This window comes from Scyliorhinus torazame, chromosome 4 (assembly GCF_047496885.1).
Source record: "Scyliorhinus torazame isolate Kashiwa2021f chromosome 4, sScyTor2.1, whole genome shotgun sequence".
Taxonomy (NCBI): Eukaryota; Metazoa; Chordata; class Chondrichthyes; order Carcharhiniformes; family Scyliorhinidae; genus Scyliorhinus; species Scyliorhinus torazame.
Genome location: NC_092710.1, coordinates 93,154,000 through 93,177,432, shown reverse-complemented (window position 1 = coordinate 93,177,432; position 23,433 = coordinate 93,154,000). Strand labels below are relative to the sequence as shown.

General features: G+C 45.9%; 1 protein-coding gene across 1 annotated transcript in view; it reads left to right on the top strand.

Moving 5' to 3' along the window:
* Nucleotides 1-23,433, top strand: part of LOC140411416 (uncharacterized) — a 632,495-nt gene that overhangs the window by 384,930 nt on the left and 224,132 nt on the right. The window contains exon 8 of the mRNA XM_072500524.1: nt 6,903-7,036. Within this exon, the coding sequence (XP_072356625.1) occupies nt 6,903-7,036 (134 nt within the window). The remainder of the gene's footprint in view (nt 1-6,902; nt 7,037-23,433) is intronic.

Below are 23,433 nucleotides of genomic sequence, written 5' to 3'. Positions count from 1 at the left end.
TTTCCTTTTAGCCAGACAATCTTCAATCAATGCCCATATGTTGCCCTCTATGCGATGAACTTTTATTTTCTGCAATAACATTTGGGGCGGGATTCTCTGGTACCCCTCCCTCGACTGCGCACCATTTGCTGGCAGCGGGATTCTCTACTCTGCAGGTGCCAAGAAACACCCTGCTCAATGTTCCCTAAACCGGACTTTGTTTTCTTCCAGTTGAATCAAACCCATGATACCAGAACTGCAAGGTCACACCTAACAGGAAATGATAAACCGCCTGTGCCTCTTCTCTTAAGAATTGGAAGATGACCTTTAAATCATGAATGATTTTTGATAGAATTGACATAGAGAGCGCCTTTCCACTTTCTGTTTACACTTGTGGGGATAAGCAGAAATAGAGGACATTAATATAAGATGTTCACTGAGAAATCCAACAGGGAATTCTGAAGGAACCTATGGTGAGGATGTGGAACTCTCCGCCACAGGGGAGTAGTTGAGTCAATAGTATAGATGCATGCCAGGAAAGCTGGATAGGTACTTGAGGATGAAGAGAATACAAGGTTATGTTGACAGAGTTTGATGAGGAAAGATGATCAGAGGCTCAAGTGAAGCATAAATCTCAGCATAAGAACTAGAAGCAGGTGTAGGCGATCTGGCCCCTCGAGCCTGCTCCACCATTCAATGAGATCATGGCTGATCTTCTGTGGACTCAGCTCCACTTTCCGGCCCGAACACCATAACCCTTAATCCCTTTATTCTTCAAAAAACTATCTATCTTTCTCTTAAAAACATTTAATGAAGGAGCCTCTACTGCTTCACTGGGCAAGGAATTCCATAGATTCACAACCCTTTGGGTGAAGAGGTTCCTCCTAAACTCAGTCCTAAATCTACTTCCCCTTACTTTGAAGTTATGCCCTCTAATTCTGCTTTCACCCGCCAGTGGAAACAACCTGCCCGCATCTATCCTATCTATTCCCTTCATAATTTTATATGTTTCTATAAGATCCCCCCTCATCCTTCTAAATTCCAACGAGTACAGCCCCAGTCTAATCAACCTCTCCTCGTAATCCAACCCCTTCAGCTCTGGGATTAACCTAGTGAATCTCCTCTGCACACCCTCCAGTGCCAGTACGTCCTTTCTCAAGTAAGGAGACCAAAACTGAACACACTACTCCAGGTGTGGCCTCACTAACACCTTATACAATTGCAGCAGAACCTCCCTAGTCTTAAACTCCATCCCTCTAGCAATGAAGGACAACATTCCATTTGCCTTCTTAATCACCTGTTGCACCTGTAAACCAACTTTTTGCGACTCATGCACTAGCACACCCAGGTCTCTCTGCACAGCAGCATGTTTTAATATTTTATCATTTAAATAATAATCCCTTTTGCTGTTATTCCTACCAAAATGGATAACCTCACATTTGTTAATATTGCATTCCATCTGCCAGACCCTAGCCCATTCACTTAGCCTATCCAAATCCCTCTGCAGACTTCCAGTATCCTCTGCACATTTTGCTTTACCACTTACCTTAGTGTCATCTGCAAACTTGAACACATTGCCCTTGGTCCCCAACTCCAAATCATCTCTGTAAATTGTGAACAGTTGTGGGCCCAACACTGATCCCTGAGGGACACCACTAGCTACTGATTGCCAACCAGAGAAACACCCATTAATCCCCACTTTTTGCTTTCTATTAATTAAGCAATCCTCTATCCATGCTTTCCCCTTAATGCCATGCATCTTTATCTTATGCAGTAACCTTTTGTGTGGCACCTTGTCAAAGGCTTTCTGGAAATCCAGATATACCACATCCATTGGCTCCCCGTTATCTACCGCAATGGTAATGTCCTCAAAAAATTCCACTAAATTAGTTAGGCACGACCTGCCCTTTATGAACCCATGCTGTGTCTGCCCAATGGGACAATTTCCATCCAGATGCCTCGCTATTTCTTCCTTGATGATAGATTCCAGCATCTTCCCTACTACCGAAGTTAAGCTCACTGGCCTATAATTACCCGCTTTTTGCCTACCTCCTTTTTTAAACAGTGGTGTCACGTTTGCTAATTTCCAATCCGCCGGGACCACCCCAGAGTCTAGTGAATTTTGGTAAATTATCACTAGTGCATTTGCAATTTCCCTAGCCATCTCGTTCAGCACTCTGCGATGCATTCCATCAGGGCCAGGAGACCTGTCTACCTTTAGCCCCATTAGCTTGCCCATCACTACCTCCTTGGTGATAACAATCCTCTCAAGGTCCTCACCTGTCATAGCCTCATTTCCATCAGTCACTGGCATGTTATTTATGTCTTCCACTGTGAAGACCGACCCAAAAAACCTGTTCAGTTCCTCAGCCATTTCTTCATCTCCCATTATTAAATCTCTCGTCTCATCCTCTAAAGGACCAATATTTACCTTAGCCGCTCTTTTTTGTTTTATATATTTGTAGAAACTTTTACTATCTGCTTTTATATTCTGAGCAAGTTTACTCTCATAATCTATCTTACTCTTCTTTATAGCTTTTTTAGTAGCTTTCTGTTACCCCCTAAAGATTTCCCAGTCCTCTAGTCTCCCACTAATCTTTGCTACTTTGTATGCTTTTTCCTTCAATTTGATACTCTCCCTTATTTGCTTAGACATCCACGGTCGATTTTCTCTCTTTCTACCGTCCTTCCTTTTTGTTGGTATAAACCTTTGCTGAGCACTGTGAAAAATCGCTTGGAAGGTTCTCCATTGTTCCTCAACTGTTTCACCACAAAGTCTTTGCGCCCAGTCTACCTTAGCTAGTTCTTCTCTCATCCCATTGTAATCTCCTTTGTTTAAGCACAAAACACTAGTGCTTGATTTTACCTTCTCACCCTCCATCTGTATTTTAAATTTCACCATATTGTGATCGCTCCTTCCGAGAGGATCCCTAACTATGAGATCCTGAATCAATCCTGTCTCATTACACAGGACCAGATCTAGGACTGCTTGTTCCCTCGTAGGTTCCATTACCTACTGTTCTAGGAAACTATCGCGGATACATTCTATAAACTCCTCCTCAAGGCTGCCTTGACTGACCTGGTTAAACCAATCGACATGTAGATTAAATTCCCCCATGATAACTGCTGTACCATTTCTAAATGCATCAGTTATTTCTTTGTTTATTGCCTGCCCCACCATAATGTTACTATTTGGTGGTCTATAGACTACTCCTATCAGTGACTTTTGCGCCTTACTATTCCTGATTTCCACCCAAATGGATTCAACCTTATCCTCCATAGCACCGATGTCATCCCTTACTGTTGCCCGGATGTCATCCTTAAATAACAGAGCTACCCCACCTCCCTTACCATCCACTCTGTCCTTCCGAATAGTTTGATACCCTCGGATATTTAACTCCCAGTCGTGACCATCCTTTAACCATGTTTCAGTAATGGCCACTAAATCAGAGTCATTCACGATGATTTGCGCCATCAACTCATTTACCTTATTCCGAATACTACGAGCATTCAGGTAAAGTACACTTATGTTCGCTTTTTTACCTCTGTTCTGAATCTTAACACCTCGATCAGTAACCTCTCCTAAGTTGTATTTCCTCTTAAACTTTCTCCTAATTTTCCTTGTCATTGAACCCATATCTTCATGTAACAACCTGCCGCGTCGCTTACCATTAATGTTTTCACTTCCCATTTTATTCCTTTTAGTATTCCTGGTCCTATTCACTGAGATCCCCTCAGTCACTGTACCTTGTACTGTCGTCCTTTTTGATTTTTGACTATGGCTTCTCTGCCTTACACTTTCCCCCTTACTGCCTTTTGTTTCTGTCCCTGTTTTACTACCTTCCAACTTCCTGCATCAGTTCCCATCCCCCTGCCACATTAGTTTAAACTCTCCCCAACATCTCTAGCAAACACCCTCCCTCGGACATTGGTTCCAGTCCTGCCCAGGTGCAGACCGTCCGGTTTGTACTGGTCCCACCTCCCCCAGAACCGGTTCCAATGCCCCAGGAATTTGAATCCCTCTCTCTTGCACCATCTCTCGAGCCATACATTCGTCCTATCTATCATGACATTCCTACTCTGACTAGCTCGTGGCACTGGTAGCAATCCTGAGATTACTACCTATGAGGTCCTACTTTTTAGTTTAACTCCTAACTCCCTGAATTCAGCTTGTAGGACCTCATCCCGTTTTATACCTATATCGTTGGTGCCTATGTGCACCATGACAGCTGGCTGTTCACCCCCCCCCCCCTCCCCAGAATGTCCTGCAGCCGCTCTGAGACATCCTTGACCCTTGCACCAGGGAGGCAACATACCATCCTGGAGTCTAAATTGCGTCCGCAGAACCGCCTGTCTATTCCCCTTACAATTGAGTCCCCTATCACTATAGCCCTGCCATTCTTCTTCCTGCCCAGCTGCGCTGCAGAGCCAGCCACGGTGCCATGAACCTGGCTGCTGCTGCCTTCCCCTGGTGAGCCATCTCCCTCAACAGTATCCAAAGCGGTATATCATGTCCATGATTTTAACTAAGGTCATAACCAATTTAAAATGAAGAGAATATTACAGCGAGGTGTAGAGTGTTCTTCCATTAATATCACCAACAATGATTGTTAGGCTTTCAAATCCAAAGCAACATGCAGGAATTTCTTTCAGATAAGAAAGAAACACAGGAACATGAAATGTATATTAAGCCCCTCGAGCCTGTTGCACTATTCAGTTCGATCATGAATGGTTTGTATCTTAACTCAATCATAACCCATAAAATCTTCACCCAATAAAAATCTTTCAATCTCATTTCGGAACTGTTCAATTGATATCCAGCCTCAACAGCTTTTTCGGGGAGTGCATGTTCCAGATATTAAATGCCTTTTATGTGAAAAGGTGCTTGCTGACATTCCCCATGAATGATCTAGTCCTTATTTTAAGATATGAACTGAAGGATATAAGAAACAAGAGCAGGAGTGGACCATTCATCCCTTTGAACCTGCTCCACCATTTAATGAGATCAACACCATTTTCCTGCACTATTCCAGTATTCCTTTATGTTTTTAATATATAGAAATCTATCAATCTCAGTCTTGAACATACTCAATGGGCTGCATTCTTTGTTTACGAGACAAAGTCCCCACGCCGCCGTGAAGACGTTGATGTTTTACCCCAGGAAAACTGGCCCAGAACGGCCACCGATTCCCTGCTCCGGGGAGTGCTAGCAGTCAGGCAGCAGGGAGCTTCCAGCTCTAGCTGCCGATATGGCCCGGAGCATTGCCGGTTCTGTGGCCGCACATGCGCACGGCAGCGCATTTTATTGGGTGAAGATTTTATGGGTTATGATTGAGTTAAGATACAAACCATTCATGATCGAACTGAATAGTGCAACAGGCTCGAGGGGCTTAATATACATTTCATGTTCCTGTGTTTCTTTCTTATCTGAAAGAAATTCCTGCATGTTGCTTTGGATTTGAAAGCCTAACAATCATTGTTGGTGATATTAATGGAAGAACACTCTACACCTCGCTGTAATATTCTCTTCATTTTAAATTGGTTATGACCTTAGTTAAAATCATGGACATGATATACCGCTTTGGATACTGTTGAGGGAGATGGCTCACCAGGGGAAGGCAGCAGCAGCCAGGTTCATGGCACCGTGGCTGGCTCTGCAGCGCAGCTGGGCAGGAAGAAGAATGGCAGGGCTATAGTGATAGGGGACTCAATTGTAAGGGGAATAGACAGTGCTTTATGACGGATGCAGCCCGTGGACCCGGACCGCAAAGATTGCCCCCCCCCCCCTTCGGCTGCTCGCACGCCCCGGAAGCCCCCCCCCCCCCTCCATAGTGTCCCCAGCCCTGAATGAAGTCCATCCTGCACGTGGAGCCCCCGACAATCCCCTGACTGTGGTGGCGCTGGACTGAGTCAGCAGCCACCACACTGAGTTCACAATGGGTGAGACCACACATAACCCACGCCGTTGGGAACTCGGCCGGTCGGGGATGTAACATCGCGGGGCGGGCCTCAGGCAATGGCCTGAGGCTGTGGATACAGTGTAGAGTACCCCACTTTTCAGGGGGCACCGTGTCCGATTTTGGCTTCATCGGGGATTCTCCGCCCTCTCGCTGAACACTATTTTGGTGTTGGGGATCGGAGAATCCAACCCCATGACTGAGCCTTCACAACACTCTGGGATAGAGAATTCCAAAGATTCACCATCCTCTGAGCGAAGAAATCCCTCCTCATCTCAGTCCTAAATGGTTTGCGTCTTATTCTGAGACTGCACCCCCTGATTTCAGACACCCCAGTACAGGAGACAACCTTCCTGTATCGACAACCTTCCTGCATCTACCCTGTGGAGCCCCGTAAGAATTTTGCATGTTTCAATGCGATCACCTCTCATTTTTCTAAACTCCCGAGGATAAAGGTCCTGTCTACTTAATCTTTCCTCAAAGGGCAATCCCTGCATCCCAAGAATCAGTCTGGTGAACCTTCATTGCACTTCCTCTTGGAAAGTATATCTTTCCTTAGGCAGGAAGACCTAATGCCCTTTCCTTCCAGCTTTTTGATTTTTTTGCACAGGGCAAATACTATTTGGAGGTTGCATTGGAAACAGTGAGCACCAATCAATCAGTAATTTCCATCATTTGGAATTGTCCTTGGCTTTCCCCCATGCCACTCTCCACCTCCTTCACTTGTCCTGTAACTTAGTTTTCACAAAAGTACAAAAACCCCACAGCAGCTGCATGTAAGTGCCCTCAAAATCTATTCAAATGTCAGCAAAGGTTACATTTTGCATGAGTACTAACATTGATTTGTAAAATGATGTAATTAATCTCTATCGGGCATATTAAATCCCTGTTACTGCTCTTGAACCCTCCTCAGTGAGTTGCCTTTCCACTGTTCCTTCACATTCCTTGACATTTCATTTCTTGCAGGATCTGAAGGCATGAATTGTGAAATAGATTCGGATGCGTGCACAATACTAAACGTCACCTGCCCAAGGGGATTGCACTGCGTGGATCGGCCAGCTGACTTGGAGTATGCCTGTCTTACATCATGCTCCAGAAATGTAAGTTTAATCCAGTGAATCGAAAAGAGATCAAGGCGGCGGGCCGATGCTATCAATTGTACAGTATAAGTAATTGAGATCCTTGCATGGGGCAAACTTAGAATTCAGGAGCAGAGCTTGGCTGATCCCATGGGATTTTTCCCACGCCCATTCGTCTGCGCATGCTGGAGTTCCTGATGTCCACCCCTTCTCTATCAAGCTCTCTGCAACAAGAAAACATAGAAAATAGAAGCAGAAGGATGCCATCCGGCCCTTCGAACCTGCTCCGCCATTCGTTATGATCATGGCTGATCATCAAGTTCAATACCCTGATCCCGCCTTCCCCCATATCCCTTGTCCCTTTGGCCCCAAGAGCTATACCTAATTCCTTCTTGAAATGACACACATTTTTGGCCTCAACTAATTTCTGTGGTAACGAATTCCACAGATTCACCACTCTCTGGGAGAATTTTTTTTTTCCTCACCTCAGTTCTAAAAGATTTACCCCTTATCCTCAAACTATGACCTCCAGATCTGGACTCCCCCACCATCAGAAACATTCTTTCTGAATCTACCCTATCTAATCCTGTTAGAGTTTTGTACGTTTTTTCAAGATCACCTCTGATGCACGATCAATGACCACTAAAGCGAGGTTGTAGTCCAACTGAAGGCTTTAATAAGCTGGATATTTCCCCCAGCAGCTCAGGTACAGAATGAAGGCTGCTGGGGCGGCATGGGCTCTTGTACCCCGCCTTGCAGGGCGGAGCTACCATACAGCTTGATAGGAAAAATAGGAAACATACAGTATGTACCAATGGTGTTCCAGCATTATCAGGTACCATAATACCTCTACACAGACTACCACATTCACCCTGTTAAAAAAAGAGTCCGGCGGGAGTGGTGGCCTGATATTACAACATGGTAATGTGGTAGAAATTATAGTTATGGAGGTACCGTAATACATCCGTACAGCGTTTTGTAACTATTTACAATTCTATTTACAATTTATGATTCATAATTAACTATATACTTTAAAATGAAGCAATCAGTCGATTGGGAGCCCTGGTCGTCCTCTGTGATCGTCGAAGCTTCGGTGGTGACTCCGGTGGAGGCTCGGGCGTCTGTGACTCCGGGAGCGTGGCCTCGATCTCCGTGGCAGCTTTGACACCCCTAGATGGCGCTGGTGGGGAAAACGGTTGACCTGGGAAGGGAGCGTCAGCGGGGTGCGTCGGTGGGTGGGGGGCCTAGACGGGGCTGGCGGAAGGACCGATCCTCCTGTAAGGTGCACTGGTGGGAGGGAGGGTAGGACTGGTGGCTGGGGTGGGTGTGGGGGTCCAACGGGCGCCAGGTTTCGTAGGGAGACAGGGAGACCGTATCTTGCCGGCCGTCGGGGTACGCCACGTAGGCGTACTGGGGGTTAGCGTGGAGAAGGTGGACCCTCTCAACCAAAGGGTCCGACTTGTGCGCCCGCACATGTTTTCGGAGCAGGATGGGTCCGGGAGCTGCCAGCCAGGTCGAGAGCGAGGTCCCAGAGGAGGACTTCCTGGGAAAGACAAGGAGACGTTTGTGAGTTGTTTGGTTGGTTGTGGTGCAAAGCAGTGACCAGATGGAGTGGAGGGTATTGGGAGGACTTCCTGCCAGCGGGAGACTGGGAGATTCCTGGACCGTAGAGCCAGTAGGACGGTCTTCCAGACCGTTCCGTTCTCCCTCTCTACCTGTCCGTTACCCCGGGGCTTGTAACTGGTCGTCCTGCTCGAGGCGATGTCCTTGCTGAGCAGGAATTTACGCAGTTCGTCGCTAATAAAGGAGGATCTCCTATCACTGTGTATGTAAGCGGGGAACCCGAACAGTGCAAAGATGCTATGGAGGGCCTTGATGACGGTGGTTGCGGTCATGTCGGGGCAGGGGATGGTGAATGGGAACCGGGAGTACGGATCAATCACGTTCAGGAAGTACGTGTTGCGATCGCTGGAGGGGAGGGGGCCTTTGAAGTCCATGCTGAGGCGTTCAAAGGGACGGGCAGCCTTTATCAGGTGCACTTTCTCTGGCCGGTAGAAGTGCGGTTTGCACTCCGCGCAGATTTGGCAGTCCCTGGTGGCTGTCCTGACCTCCTCGATGGAGTAGGGTAGGTTGCGGGTCTTGATAAAGTGGAAAAAGCGTGGAGGGCTCGGAGGCGATCCAGTTGTGCGATGGCACATGTGCCGCGGGACAGGGCATCAGGAGGCTCGTTTAGCTTAGGCTCGTTTAGCTTCCCGGGACGATCCAAAATCTCGTAGTTGTAGGTGGAGAGTTCGATCCTCCACCGCCAGATCTTATCGTTTTTTATCTTGCATTATCGAACATGAAAGCAACCGACCGTTGGTCAGTGAGGAGAGTGAATCTCCTGCCGGCCAGGTAATGCCTCCAATGTCGCACAGCTTCTACTATGGCCTGGGCCTCCATTTCGACTGAGGAGTGGCGGATTTCGGAAGCATGGAAGGTACGTGAGAAGAAGGCCACGGGTCTGTCCGCTTAGTTGAGGGTGGCCGCCAGAGCTACGTCAGATGCGTCACTCTTGACCTGGAAGGGGAGGGACTCGTCGATGGCGTGCATCGTGGCCTTTGCAATGTCTGCTTTGATGCGGCTGAAGGCCTGGCGGGCCTCTATCGACAGGGGAAAAGCTGTGGATTGGATCAGGGGACGGGCCTTGTCCGCAGACTTGGGGATCCACTGGGCGTAGTAAGAGAAAAACCCCAGGCAGCGCTTCAGGGCCTTGGAGCAGTGAGGGAGGGGGAACTCCATAAGGGGGCGCAGGCGTTCAGGGTCGGGGCCCATAACTCCATTTTGCACTGCGTAGCCGAGGGTGGCTAGGCAGTCAGTGCTAAACACGCATTTATCCTTGTTATATGTAAGGTTAAGGATCTTTGCGGTCTGGAGGAATTTTCGGAGGTTGGTGTCGTGGTCCTGCTGGTCGTGGCCGCAGATGGTGACATTATCGAGATACGGGAATGTTGCCCGTAAACTGTACCGGCCAACCATTCGGTCCAACTCGCGCTTGAAGACCAAGACCCCGTTGGTGACACCGAAGGGAACCCTTAAGAAGTGGTAGAGCCGCCCATCTGCCTCGAAGGCAGTGTATTTGCGGTCACTAGTACGGATGGGGAGCTGGTGGTAGGCAGACTTAAGATCCACCGTGGAGAAGACCTTGTAATGCGCGATCCTGTTTACCAGGTCGGATATGCGGGGGAGAGGGTACGCGTCCAGCTGCGTAAACCTGTTTCTCCCCGGTCTTTACCAACACTACTTGAGCTCTCCATGGACTGTTGCTAGCTTCAATGACTCCTTCCCTCAGTAGCCTTTGGACCTCTGACCTAATAAAGATCCGATCCTGGGCACTGTACCATCTGCTCCTGGTAGCAGCGGGTTTGCAATCTGGGGTAAGGTTCCCAAACAGGGAAGGCAGATCGACCTTGAGGGTCGCGAGGCCGCAGACAGTGGGGGCGGTATACGGCCACCGAATTTGAAAGTTGGACTTTGGAGATTACACTAGAAGTCTAAACCTAGGAGTGTGGCCGCGCAGAGGTGGGGAAGGACGTAGAGCCGGTAATTTTTAAACACCCTTCCCTGGACTGTGAGGTTTGCTACACAAAAAAACCTTTATCTCTACTGAGTGAGAACCGGAGGCCAGGGAGATTTTTTGATTAACGGGGTGGACGAGGAGAGAACAGCGTGTTATCGTGTCGGGGTGTATGAAGCTCTCCATGCTCACAGAGTTGATTAAGCAGGCGTCTCGTGCCCGTTGATTAGTACTGTTGTTGCAGCAGTTGAGAGTGTTCGAGGCCGGGACTGGTACAGGGTCACCGAGGCTAATCGCAGTAGTCGAGTGTTCCCTTCGGGCAGAGTGCGGTCAGCCGAGCTGGGGTCCTGGGAGTCCTTCCAAGATGGCGGCTCCCATTGGTCGCACATGGCTGGGGGTGCGCAAAATGGCGGCACCCATCCATCAAACATGGCGTCCGCGGGACAAGGTGGCGGTGCCCGGGGGCCGCACATGGCCCTGGAGGAGGAAGATGGCGGCGACTGCTGGCCACACGGGGAGTGTGGAGAGGTTTGTGGTGGCGGTCCGCATTCGTCGCCGGAGACCGCGGCGACCGCACGGGCCTGGCGTACCACCACGAAGTGGCCCTTTTACCGCATCCCTTGCAGCTGGATGCGCATCCCTTGCAGCCAGGGCAGCGCTGCCGGGGGTGCTTGGCCTGCCCGCTAAAGTAGCAGCGGGCCCCCTCGGGGTTGCCAGGCCGCCTTGCAGCATAAGCTTGTGGGGGGATGGGGGATGTCTCGGGGTCGGCTGCGAAGGGGTTCCACGCTGCCCAGGGGGCTGCAGCGCGGTCGGGAACGTAAGCGCATGCGTTTCTGGAGGCCACATCCAGGGAGCCTGCAAGGGCCCATGCCTCCTTGAGGCCTAGGGTGTCTTTTTCCAGCAATCGCTGGCAGGTTTGGGATGACAGCATACCTGCCACGAAAGTGTCCCGGATCAAGAGTTCTGTGTGGTCGCTCGCCGAAACTTGCGGGCAGCTGCAGTTTCTCCCCAACACCAGGAGCGCACAGTAGAATTCGTCCAGCGATTCCCCAGGGATTTGTCGCCTCGTTGCTAGCAAATGTCGGGCGTAGACCTGGTTTACCGGGCGAATATAATGTCCTTTTAGCAGCTCCATTGCTGCATCGAAGGCCTCTGCGTCCTCAATGATGGTGTAAATTCCCGGGCTCACCCTCGAGTGCAGGACTTGCAATTTCTGTCCTCCCGTGGGTGTGTTTTCGGCCATTCTGAGATATCCTTTAAAACATGCCAGCCAGTGCTTGAAGATTGCCGCTGGGTTTGTCGCGTGGGAGCTGAGTTGCAGACACTCCGGCTTGATTCGGAGCTCCATCCTTTTAAATCTAGCTTATTAAATTGATGCCCGATCAATGACCACTAAAGCAAGGTTGGAGTCCAACTGAAGGCTTTAATAAGCTAGATATTTCCCCCAGCAGCTCAGGTACAGAATGAAGGCTGCTGGGGCGGCACGGGCTCCTATACCCTGCCTTGTAGGGCGGAGCTACCATACAGCTTGACCAATAGGAAACATACAATATCTACCAATGGTGATCCAGCATTACCAGGTACCGCAATACCTCTGCACAGACTACCACACCCTCTTAATCTTCTAAACTCTAAAGGATGTAATCCTAACCGACTTAGTCACTCCTCAGATGACAGTCTCGCCATCCCAGGAATCAGCCTGGTAAACGTTCGTTGCACTCCTTCCATAGCAAGAGCATCCTTCCTCAGATCAGCTATGAGTGGTATTATGGGCGAGGTGTTTTCAGAACCCCAAAATGTATCATGGAGTTCAACCAACCTCTCCCTTTAATGGATTTGTTGCTTTTCCTAGCACACAGCTTTTTCTCTAAATGTGGGATTACAATTATGGACACGTGGGTTTTTAAACACAAAACACGTCTTAAATAAACATTGGCTCTCTTAACACCCCTTACTTCAAAGATAACTCAGAAAATATTGCAACAGTAAATAATTCCTTAAAATGTTTCTTCAAACTTCCAAGAGACTTAACACCTTTAAACAAAATCACATCAGGTTAAAGGCTTTACTTTAAATCACCCAAATGAAAAAGAAATTAAATGAAAATGAAATGAAAATCGCTTATTGTCACAAGTAGGCTTCAAATGAAGTTACTGTGAAAAGCCCCTCGTCGCCACATTCCGGCGCCTGTTCGGGGAGGCTGGTACGGGAATTGAACCGTGCTGCTGGCCTGCCTTGGTCTGCTTTCAAAGCCAGTGATTTAGCCCCTGTGTTAAACAGCCCCTTTTTGATCCAGAGATAGACTTTCATGGCAGAAATCCAGCTCACTGCAAAACACAGACACACACCTAGCTCTTTTCCAAACCAGAACTTCTCAAGCTGCTGTCTCAAACTGGCTTTCTCCTTTTAATCAGTTCACAGTAAAACAGCCAGGCACTTTTAAACTGCTCTCAGCAAAACCAGCCAGCCACTTTTCAAAACTGAAACTTCAAAATGGCTGAACTGAGCTGAGCTCCACCCACTCTCTGACATCACTGTTTTCTCAATGGTACATTGCTTACACATCCATTTCTTAAAGGCACACTTGCATGACACTTCCCTCCAAGAAAAATAAATAAACCATCAACTACGAGTTGGTTTCATTTTTCACTTTTGCACCATCCACTAAGAAATGTACACATGTTCATTTAAAGAAAACAACACACTCAAACAGGTATAATAATATAGTCCATTTTTCTTTGTTGTTCTTCCTCCAACCAAAATCCTTCTCGATTGACAAAGTCTCTGCACGATCCATCCATTCCTCTACTCCTCGGCATTGCTCTTCAGAATCAGATAATTTAGTTCAATCTGACCACAGAGTCCCTTGCAATTCTCCAATACAGGAGCCTTGGTAATCACAGCTTTCAGGCAGTCAAATGCCTGTTGAAAGTCTGCTGTCCATTGAATTTTTTTACGTTTCTTCAGCAATTCCATCAGTGGAGTAATCACGCCACAAAACCTCTGCACAGCTGTTCGATCAAATTCATTCATGTTAAGAGATCGCATTGCCTCCCTTCGACTTGAGGGTATCGGAAACTCCTCGAGGAAAGTGATTTGGGCTTCTCCAAATTCACTTTCGGCTAGGTTCATCACCAAACCCACCACCTGAAGTTGATCGAAGAACTCCATACGATGGTTTAAATGTTCTTTCCACTTCTGGAAGTTGGAAATAAAAGCAGATTGTTCCACTTTCTCAATTCAATCCTTCAATGGTGGGATAGGATAAGAGTCTGTTCTTGTAACTGCATTCACCTTTCTATAGTCCACACACAACCGTTGGGTACCGTCTGGTTTGGTACCATCACTATGAGTGAGCTCTATTGGCTGCAACCCACTTCAATAATGCCATCCTTCAGCAGACTCTCAATCTCTCTGTTAACCTGTGCCAATTTTAAAGGATTAAGTCTATATGGATGTTGTTTGAAAGGAACAGCATTTCCCACGTCTATATCATGTATAGCCATTTTTGTACTTTCCAATTTATCTCCACAAACTTGCCCATGTGATATCAATAACTCTTTCAGGTCAGTTTGTTTTCCTCTGGAAGGTAACTTAACAATTCATCCCAATTTTTAAGGACATCCTCATTTTCCAATTTAATTTGAGGTATGTCAAATTCACAGTCATCTGGATTTGGTTTGTCACTTTGAGTTAGAATCATTAAAACCTCCTTTTTCTCTCCTTCCCTTTCAAAGTACCTTTTAAGCATATTCACATGACACACCCGGTGAGTCTTCCTTCTATCTGGTGTTTTTACCACATAATTCACCTCACTTAATTTCCTTTCAAGTTGATAAGGTCCACAAAACCTTGCTTTTAAAGGCTCCCCAACCACTGGTAACAACACTAAAACTTTATCCCCACTGGCAAAACTACAAACTTTGGATTTCTTGTCCGCTACCCGTCTCATCACATTTTGTGCAACTTTCAAATGTTGTCTAGCCAATTCACCTGCTCTATTTAATCGTTCCCTAAAATTTGACACGTAATCCAATAGTGTAATTTCCAATTTCTCACCCACCAATTTTTCCTTAATCAATTTAAGTCGTCCTCTTGCCTCATGACCAAAAATTAGTTCAAAAGGACTAAATTTGGTAGACTCATTAGGTGCACCCCTAATTGCAAACAATACGAATGAGATTCCTTTATCCCAATCCACTGGATAATCTTGACAATACGCTCTCAACATTGTCTTTGATGTCCGATGCCATCTTTCTAACGCTCCCTGCAATTTTGGATGGTACGCAGTTGATTTAAATTGTTTTATTCCTAAGCTATCCATAACTTCTTTGAATAACTTTGAAGTAAAATTTGTTCCTTGATCCGATTGAATTTCTGTGGGTAGTCCATATCTAGTAAAGAATTTAAGTAACTCCTCCACAATCCTTTTAGCTGTAATATTACGTACTGGAATGGCCTCCGAAAATCTAGTAGACACATCCATTACAGTCAAAGGATATTGATTCCCACTTTTTGTTTTAGGAAGCAGTACTACACAATCGATTAGAACCCTTGTAAAAGGTTCCTCAAATGCTGGAATGGGTATTAAGGGCGCTGGTTTTATCACTGCTTGAGGTTTCCATATCACTTGACATGTGTGACATGATTGACAAAATTTAACTACATCTTTATGTAGTCCAGGCCAATAAAAATGTTTCTGGATTTTCACTTGAGTTTTCCATATTCCCAAATGACCTCCCACTGGTAACTCATGTGCAACTCACAACACCTCCTTTCTATACCCTACCGGCAATACTACTTGATGAACTTCTGCCCACTTTTCATCCACCTGCATATGTACAGGTCTCCATTTTCTCATCAAGACATCATTTTTACAGTAATAACACTCTGGTATACTCTCAGATTCCTCTTCCCTATATGCTTTGTGATATATCCATTTTATTTCTACATCTTTCTGTTGTAACTCCGCCAATTTTCCTGAACTAAAAATATCCACCTCATCCTCCACCTGTTCTTGTTCTTTTCCAACCATCTGATCAAAAATCGTTTCTGATAATTGCACTTCAACGTCATCTTCACTCCTTGATTTCTCCTCTTGTCTTAACCTGTGACTTTGCGACCTTGTTACTACACAATCCGGAAAAATCCCAGGATATTCGTCCTTCAACACTTCAGTTGTCTGATTTTCCACTGGCTTATCAACCACAGTAGGCATCACTCCCACCTGCGATCCTGCTATATCATTACCCAAGATAAACTGTATTCCTGGACAAGATAGTTTATCTATTACTCCTACTACCACTTCACCACTCTTCACTGGACTTTCCAACCTTACCTTATATAATGGAACACTACTCCTCTCACCCTGAATTCCACATATCACCACCTTTTCTGGCAACATTCTTCCCAAACTACATACTTCCTCATCTCTTACCATTAAAGATTGACTCGCTCCTGTACCTCTTAAAATTGTGACTTTTTTTACCTGCTCCTCCTGATACACATGAGTAAACTTTACCCACAGAAGTAAATTATTTAAAGACATCTGGCACCTTCTTAACAATTACTTCTTGAACAGGCTATACAATTGTTTGCTCCTCCTTCGCTTCCCTTGGGATTTCCTTTACCACTCTTAACAAACCCCACCGTCTTATCCTGTTTTACCACATCAGCCTTCCCAGTGCTTTTCTTCAACCACCAACACTGTGACTTTACATGGCCTAGTTTATTACAGTGAAAACATCTGAAACTTTTCTTTTCTTTTTTACCCTCCTGGATTTCTTTTATAATCTGAGGTACACTCGCTTTATTGTCTCCCATCAGATCACCTTTACTTTTATAATATCCCTCACCGGCTGAAACTGTTGTCGGAAACCAATCTTTGATTTATGAACTAATTCATAATCATCTGCTATTTCTGCTGCTAATCTCACAGTTTTAACCCTCTGTTCTTCCACATGAGTTCTCATTACATCAGGAATTGAATTTTTAAACTCCTCCAAAAGTATAATTTCTCTGAGAGCTTCATACATTTGGTCTATTTTCAAAGCCCTTATCCACCTATCAAAATTGCTCTGAGCCTTTCAAACTCCATGTATGTTTGACCAAATTCTTTCCTTAAATTTTTAAACCTTTGTCTGTAAGCTTCAGGCACTTGATCATATGCACTTAAGATGGATTTCTTCACCTCCTCATACGTTCCAGATACCTCCTCCGTTGTGATGCAAACACTTCACTAGCTCTACCTACCTACCAGCTTTGTTTGAATCAGTAACACCCACATGTCCTGTGGCTATTTCATTTGTTTAGCTACCTTCTCAAATGAAATGAAAAAGGCTTCAACTTCCTTCTCATCAAACCTCGGCAATGCTTGGACATATTTAAATAGATTCCCACCAAGCCTTCGACTATGACTACGACTGGGGCAGCACGGTAGCCTTGTGGATAGCACAATTGCTTCACAGCTCCAGGGTCCCAGGTTTGATTCTGGCTTGGGTCACTGTCTGTGCGGAGTCTGCACATCCTCCCCATGTGTGCGTGGGTTTCCTCCGGGTGCTCCGGTTTCCTCCCACAGTCCAAAGATGTGCGGGTTAGGTGGATTGGCCATGATAAATTGCCCTTAGTGTCCAAAGTTGCCCTTAGTGTTGGGTGGGGTTACTGGGTTATGGGGATAGGGTGGCGGTGTTGACCTTGGGTAGGGTGCTCTTTCCAAGAGCCGGTGCAGACTCGATGGGCTGAATGGCCTCCTTCTGCTCTGTAAATTCTATGATTCTATGATGATGACGCTCTTTCTCACTATCCTCATCACTATCATCCAACTGTGCGTTTCCCTTTACGTCTGCCAATTTTAACTGATTGTTATGTTTCATGGTCATTTTCTGACGTTCAAACTCCCTCTCTTTATCTGTTTCCCTGATCTGTATCTCCCTTTCTTTTTCCTTTTGTTCTGCTAGGGCTATTCTTTCTTTTCTCCTTTCTTCTCTCTCCTTTTCTTTTTCCTCTCTCTCTTTCTCTTTCTTTTTCCTCTCTCTCACTCTCATATGCCAGCCACTTTAATTCTTTCTCATGTTCCATTTGTTTAATTTGTAACTGAATTTTTGCCATTTCCAATGAGTCAAACTCTATCTCAGGCAACTTTAAATGCTTAACCACCGCCATAATTACCTCATCTTTTTGCATTTTATCAGGTAATGTTAACTGCAAACTTTAGATGTTTCAGGCGGGATAGAGGGGGATGTAAAAGGGGAGGCGGAGTTGCGCTACTTGTTCAGGAGAGTATCACAGCTATACAGCGAGAGGACACCTCAGAGGGCAGTGAGGCTATATGGGTAGAGATCAGGAATAAGAAGGGTGCAGTCACAATGTTGGGGGTATACTACAGGCCTCCCAACAGCCAGCGGGAGATAGAGGAGCAGATAGGTAGACAGATTTTGGAAAAGAGTAAAAACAACAGGGTTGTGGTGATGGGAGACTTCAACTTCCCCAATATTGACTGGGACTCACTTAGTGCCAGGGGCTTAGACGGGGCAGAGTTTGTAAGGAGCATCCAGGAGGGCTTCTTAAAACAATATGTAAACAGTCCAACTAGGGAAGGGGCGGTACTGGACCTGGTATTGGGGAATGAGCCCGGCCAGGTGGTAGATGTTTCAGTAGGGGAGCATTTCGGTAACAGTGACCACAATTCAGTAAGTTTTAAAGTACTGGTGGACAAGGATAAGAGTGGTCCGAGGATGAATGTGCTAAATTGGGGGAAGGCTAATTATAACAATATTAGGCGGGAACTGAAGAACATAGATTGGGGGCGGATGTTTGAGGGCAAATCAACATCTGACATGTGGGAGGCTTTCAAGTGTCAGTTGAAAGGAATACAGGACAGGCATGTTCCTGTGAGGAAGAAAGATAAATACGGCAATTTTCGGGAACCTTGGATGACGAGTGATATTGTAGGCCTCGTCAAAAAGAAAAAGGAGGCATTTGTCAGGGCTAAAAGGCTGGGAACAGACGAAGCCTGTGTGGCATATAAGGAAAGTAGGAAGGAACTTAAGCAAGGAGTCAGGAGGGCTAGAAGGGGTCATGAAAAGTCATTGGCAAATAGGGTTAAGGAAAATCCCAAGGCTTTTTACACTTACATAAAAAGCAAGAGGGTAGCCAGGGAAAGGGTTGGCCCACTGAAGGATAGGCAAGGGAATCTATGTGTGGAGCCAGAGGAAATGGGCGAGGTACTAAATGAATACTTTGCATCAGTATTCACCAAAGAGAAGGAATTGGTAGATGTTGAGTCTGGAGAAGGGGGTGTAGATAGCCTGGGTCACATTGTGATCCAAAAAGACGAGGTGTTGGGTGTCTTAAAAAATATTAAGGTAGATAAGTCCCCAGGGCGGGATGGGATCTACCCCAGAATACTGAAGGAGGCTGGAGAGGAAATTGCTGAGGCCTTGACAGAAATCTTTGGATCCTCGCTGTCTTCAGGGGATGTCCCGGAGGACTGGAGAATAGCCAATGTTGTTCCTCTGTTTAAGAAGGGTGGCAGGGATAATCCCGGGAACTACAGGCCGGTGAGCCTTACTTCAGTGGTAGGGAAATTACTGGAGAGAATTCTTCGAGACAGGATCTACTCCCATTTGGAAGCAAATGGACGGATTAGTGAGAGGCAGCACGGTTTTGTGAAGGGGAGGTCGTGTCTCACTAACTTGATAGAGTTTTTCGAGGAGGTCACTAAGATGATTGATGCAGGTAGGGCAGTAGATGTTGTCTATATGGACTTCAGTAAGGCCTTTGACAAGGTCCCTCATGGTAGACTAGTACAAAAGGTGAAGTCACACGGGATCAGGGGTGAACTGGCAAGGTGGATACAGAACTGGCTAGGCCATAGAAGGCAGAGGGTAGCAACGGAGGGATGCTTTTCTAATTGGAGGGCTGTGACCAGTGGTGTTCCACAGGGATCAGTGCTGGGACCTTTGCTCTTTGTAGTATATATAAATGATTTGGAGGAAAATGTAACTGGTCTGATTAGTAAGTTTGCAGACGACACAAAGGTTGGTGGAATTGCGGATAGCGATGAGGACTGTCTGAGGATACAGCAGGATTTAGATTGTCTGGAGACTTGGGCGGAGAGATGGCAGATGGAGTTTAACCTGGACAAATGTGAGGTAATGCATTTTGGAAGGGCTAATGCAGGTAGGGAATATACAGTGAATGGTAGAACCCTCAAGAGTATTGAAAGTCAAAGACATCTAGGAGTACAGGTCCACAGATCACTGAAAGGGGCTACACAGGTGGAGAAGGTAGTCAAGAAGGCATACGGCATGCTTGCCTTCATTGGCCGGGGCATTGAGTATAAGAATTGGCAAGTCATGTTGCAGCTGTATAGAACCTTAGTTAGGCCACACTTGGAGTATAGTGTTCAATTCTGGTCGCCACACTACCAGAAGGATGTGGAGGCTTTAGAGAGGGTGCAGAAGAGATTTACCAGAATGTTGCCTGGTATGGAGGGCATAAGCTATGAGGAGCGATTGAATAAACTCGGTTTGTTCTCACTGGAACGAAGGAGGTTGAGGGGCGACCTGATAGAGGTATACAAAATTATGAGGGGCATAGACAGAGTGGATAGTCAGAGGCTTTTCCCCAGGGTAGAGGGGTCAATTACTAGGGGGCATAGGTTTAAGGTGAGAGGGGCAAAGTTTAGAGTAGATGTACGAGGCAAGTTTTTTACGCAGAGGGTAGTGGGTGCCTGGAACTCACTACCGGAGGAGGTAGTGGAGGCAGGGACGATAGGGACATTTAAGGGGCATCGTGACAAATATATGAATAGGATGGGAATAGAAGGATACGGACCCAGGAAGTGTAGAAGATTGTAGTTTAGTCGGGCAGTATGGTCGGCACGGGCTTGGAGGGCCGAAGGGCCTGTTCCTGTGCTGTACATTTCTTTGTTCTTTGTTTTTTGCAATGTTCCATGTTTCATGCAATGTTCCCGTACCAGCCTCCCCGAACAGGCGCCGGAAGGTGGCGACTAGGGGCTTTTCACAGTAACTTCATTTGAAGCCTACTTGTGACAATAAGCGATTTTCATTGTCATTTCATTTTCTTGCCAAACCTAACAGTCTGCTTTTTGTTTCTGTCCGTAAAGTACTACGTGTGACATTCTCCACCCCCAAAAACGCCTGAGCCTCTGAAAGAGCCATTGTTCACAACACTCTCCCCACTTAAACTAAAATACCACACCGGAAAATAACAATCCTTCACTGTCTTTAAGTTCACAAAAGCCAATCCAATAGATAGACTTTTATCCCCCTCGAGCCCCCAATTGTTATGGGAGAGGTGTTTTCAGAACCCCAAAATGTATCATGGAGTTCAACCAACCTCTCCCTTTAATGGATTTGTTGCTTTTCCTAGCACACGGCTTTTACCCGAGGTGTGGGATTACAATTATGGACGTGGGTTTTTAAACACAAAACACTGTTTATTCCATGAACTCAACTTAACATCTTAAATAAACATTGGATCTCTTAACACCCCTTACGTCAAAGATAACTCAGAAAATATGGCAACAGTAAATAATTCCTTAAAATGTTCCTTCAAACTTCCAAGAGACTTAACACCTTTAAATAAAATCACATCAGGTTAACGGCTTTCCTTTAAATCACCCAAATGATCCAGAGATAGCCTTTCACGGCAGAAGTCCAGCTCACTACAAAACACAGACACACACCTAGCTCTTTTCCAAACCAGAACTTCTCAAGCTGCTGTCTCAAACTGGCTTTCTCCTTTTAATCAGCTCACAGCAAAACAGCCAGGCACTTTTAAACTGCTCTCAGCAAAACCAGCCAGGCACTTTTCAAAACTGAAACTTCAAAATGGCTGAACTGAGCTGAGCTCCACCCACTCTCTGACATCACTGTTTTCTTAAAGGTCCATTGCTTACACATCCATTTCTTAAAGGCACTCTTGCATGCCAGTGGAAATCAATAGGTTCTCTCTCTTCTCCTCCCCTGAGAATAAGATTTCCCCAATCTCTCTTTTTGAATGAAATCATAAATGCCTTGTGGTGAAATGTATTCACCAGGAGATGTGGTGCCTGTGTAACCTTTAAGGATTGAGCTGGAACCCCGGTGGACTCCGCCTCTGGCTCCACCTCCCGGGACGGTATAAAGTCCTGCGCCCCAGTGGGTTGTGCTCATTTGGACAGAAGTCACTGGCAGGCTAGTTCCTTGTGTAATAAAGCCTTTGTTCACTTGTTCATATGGTCTCGCTGTGAATTGATGGTATATCATGCCTTAAACATGATTGAATATAGTGAAGGTGGAGGAGAAGGATACGTGTCAGATATTCAAAGGCATTTATACAGAACTTACATAACAGATCTAATTGGTTAGTTTGAATTTATGATGGCCTAAAGGGTCCATCTTGTGTGAAAGTGTAGACTTGATGGTCCTGCACTAACTATTGAGAAATTACAAACACAAAAAGACTCTCTGGCCCATCCGCACCTGACACAAGCAGCTGCAGAACCTTGTGTATCCCAATGTATTAATTTCCCACATTTTACAATTTCTTGCAGGGCACTGTTCACAGAATCCAAGTCAGTACGTGAAGTCAAACGCGAGACACATAGCTTTTCTTCATTAAGAGTGTTTATTGACTTTCAAATAAAAACAAAATACTGCTGATGGTGGAATTCTGAAATAAACACAGAAAATGCTGGATCAACGCAGCATCCGTGGAGAGCGAAACCACATTAACGTTTTGGGTCTGAATGTAGAATGTGCTGTAAAAGGGTCATTTAGATCCAAAACGTTAACTCTGCTTCTCTCATCACTGATGCGACCAGACTTGCTGAGTTTATCCAGAATTTTCTGTTTTTATTTAAGTTTATTGACTTTTTTCAGTTCTCATAGCTCAGCTCTCACACACCCAGTGTTCCGCCTGTCCCATATTTATACTCTTTTGTGGATGTCCTGCATAGGTTTCCTCCGGGTGTCCAGTATCCTCCCACAAGTCCCGAAAGACGTGCTTGTTGGCTGAATTGGACATTCTGAATTCTCCGTGACCCGTGACTCCGTGACCCGAACAGGCGCCGGAATGTGGCGACAAGGGGCTTTTCACAGTAACTTCATTGCAGTGTTAATGTAAGCCCACTCGTGAGAATAATAAAGATTAAAGATTAAACAAATTTAACAATTGACTAAAAGCCAATTCAATGAACTGATAGCCCTGAGGAGCACTATAACTAAAGAAAATAATTTAAAGGAACTTTGTCAAATTAAATGCAAATGACATTTTTGGGGCTAATGGTGCACTCCACCTTGCACATTGCCCCTTAGTCACAGATTGCCTCAAGTATGCCAGTGTACACTGCAGCCACCCTCCAAGAAAACTTGGTTCTGAGCAGAGTCATGGAAGAGGAGTATACAGGCGAGTCAGACGACCCCTCGACCGTCCACTGCCTGGACCTAACCTGCTCAGCCAGGTTCCCCTGCTTATTATCTTTTGAGGGCAGCAAAAACTAAAAACAGGTAGTCAAGTTAACAAAGCAAATTAAAGTGACAGCCCCTTAAAGCGGTAGTAGAACAAAAGACAATACTCTTAAAAGGAACTGAGTTAACTAAATCAAAATAGCATTTTGTGGGGCGAGGAGGCATTCTAGATCACAGATGACAGACTGGCTCAATTGTGCCAATGGATACTGTGTGCTCCCTCCCCAAGGACATCCAGCTGTGAATGCTTCTGCAGTCGAGCCGGATGGTCTCCTTGACCACCCACTGCCTGGACATGTTAATGTACTAAAGTCTGAGAACACGCACTAACAGATTCAAAAACAGCTTCTGCCCCGCTGTTACCAGATTGCTGAATGATCCTCTTA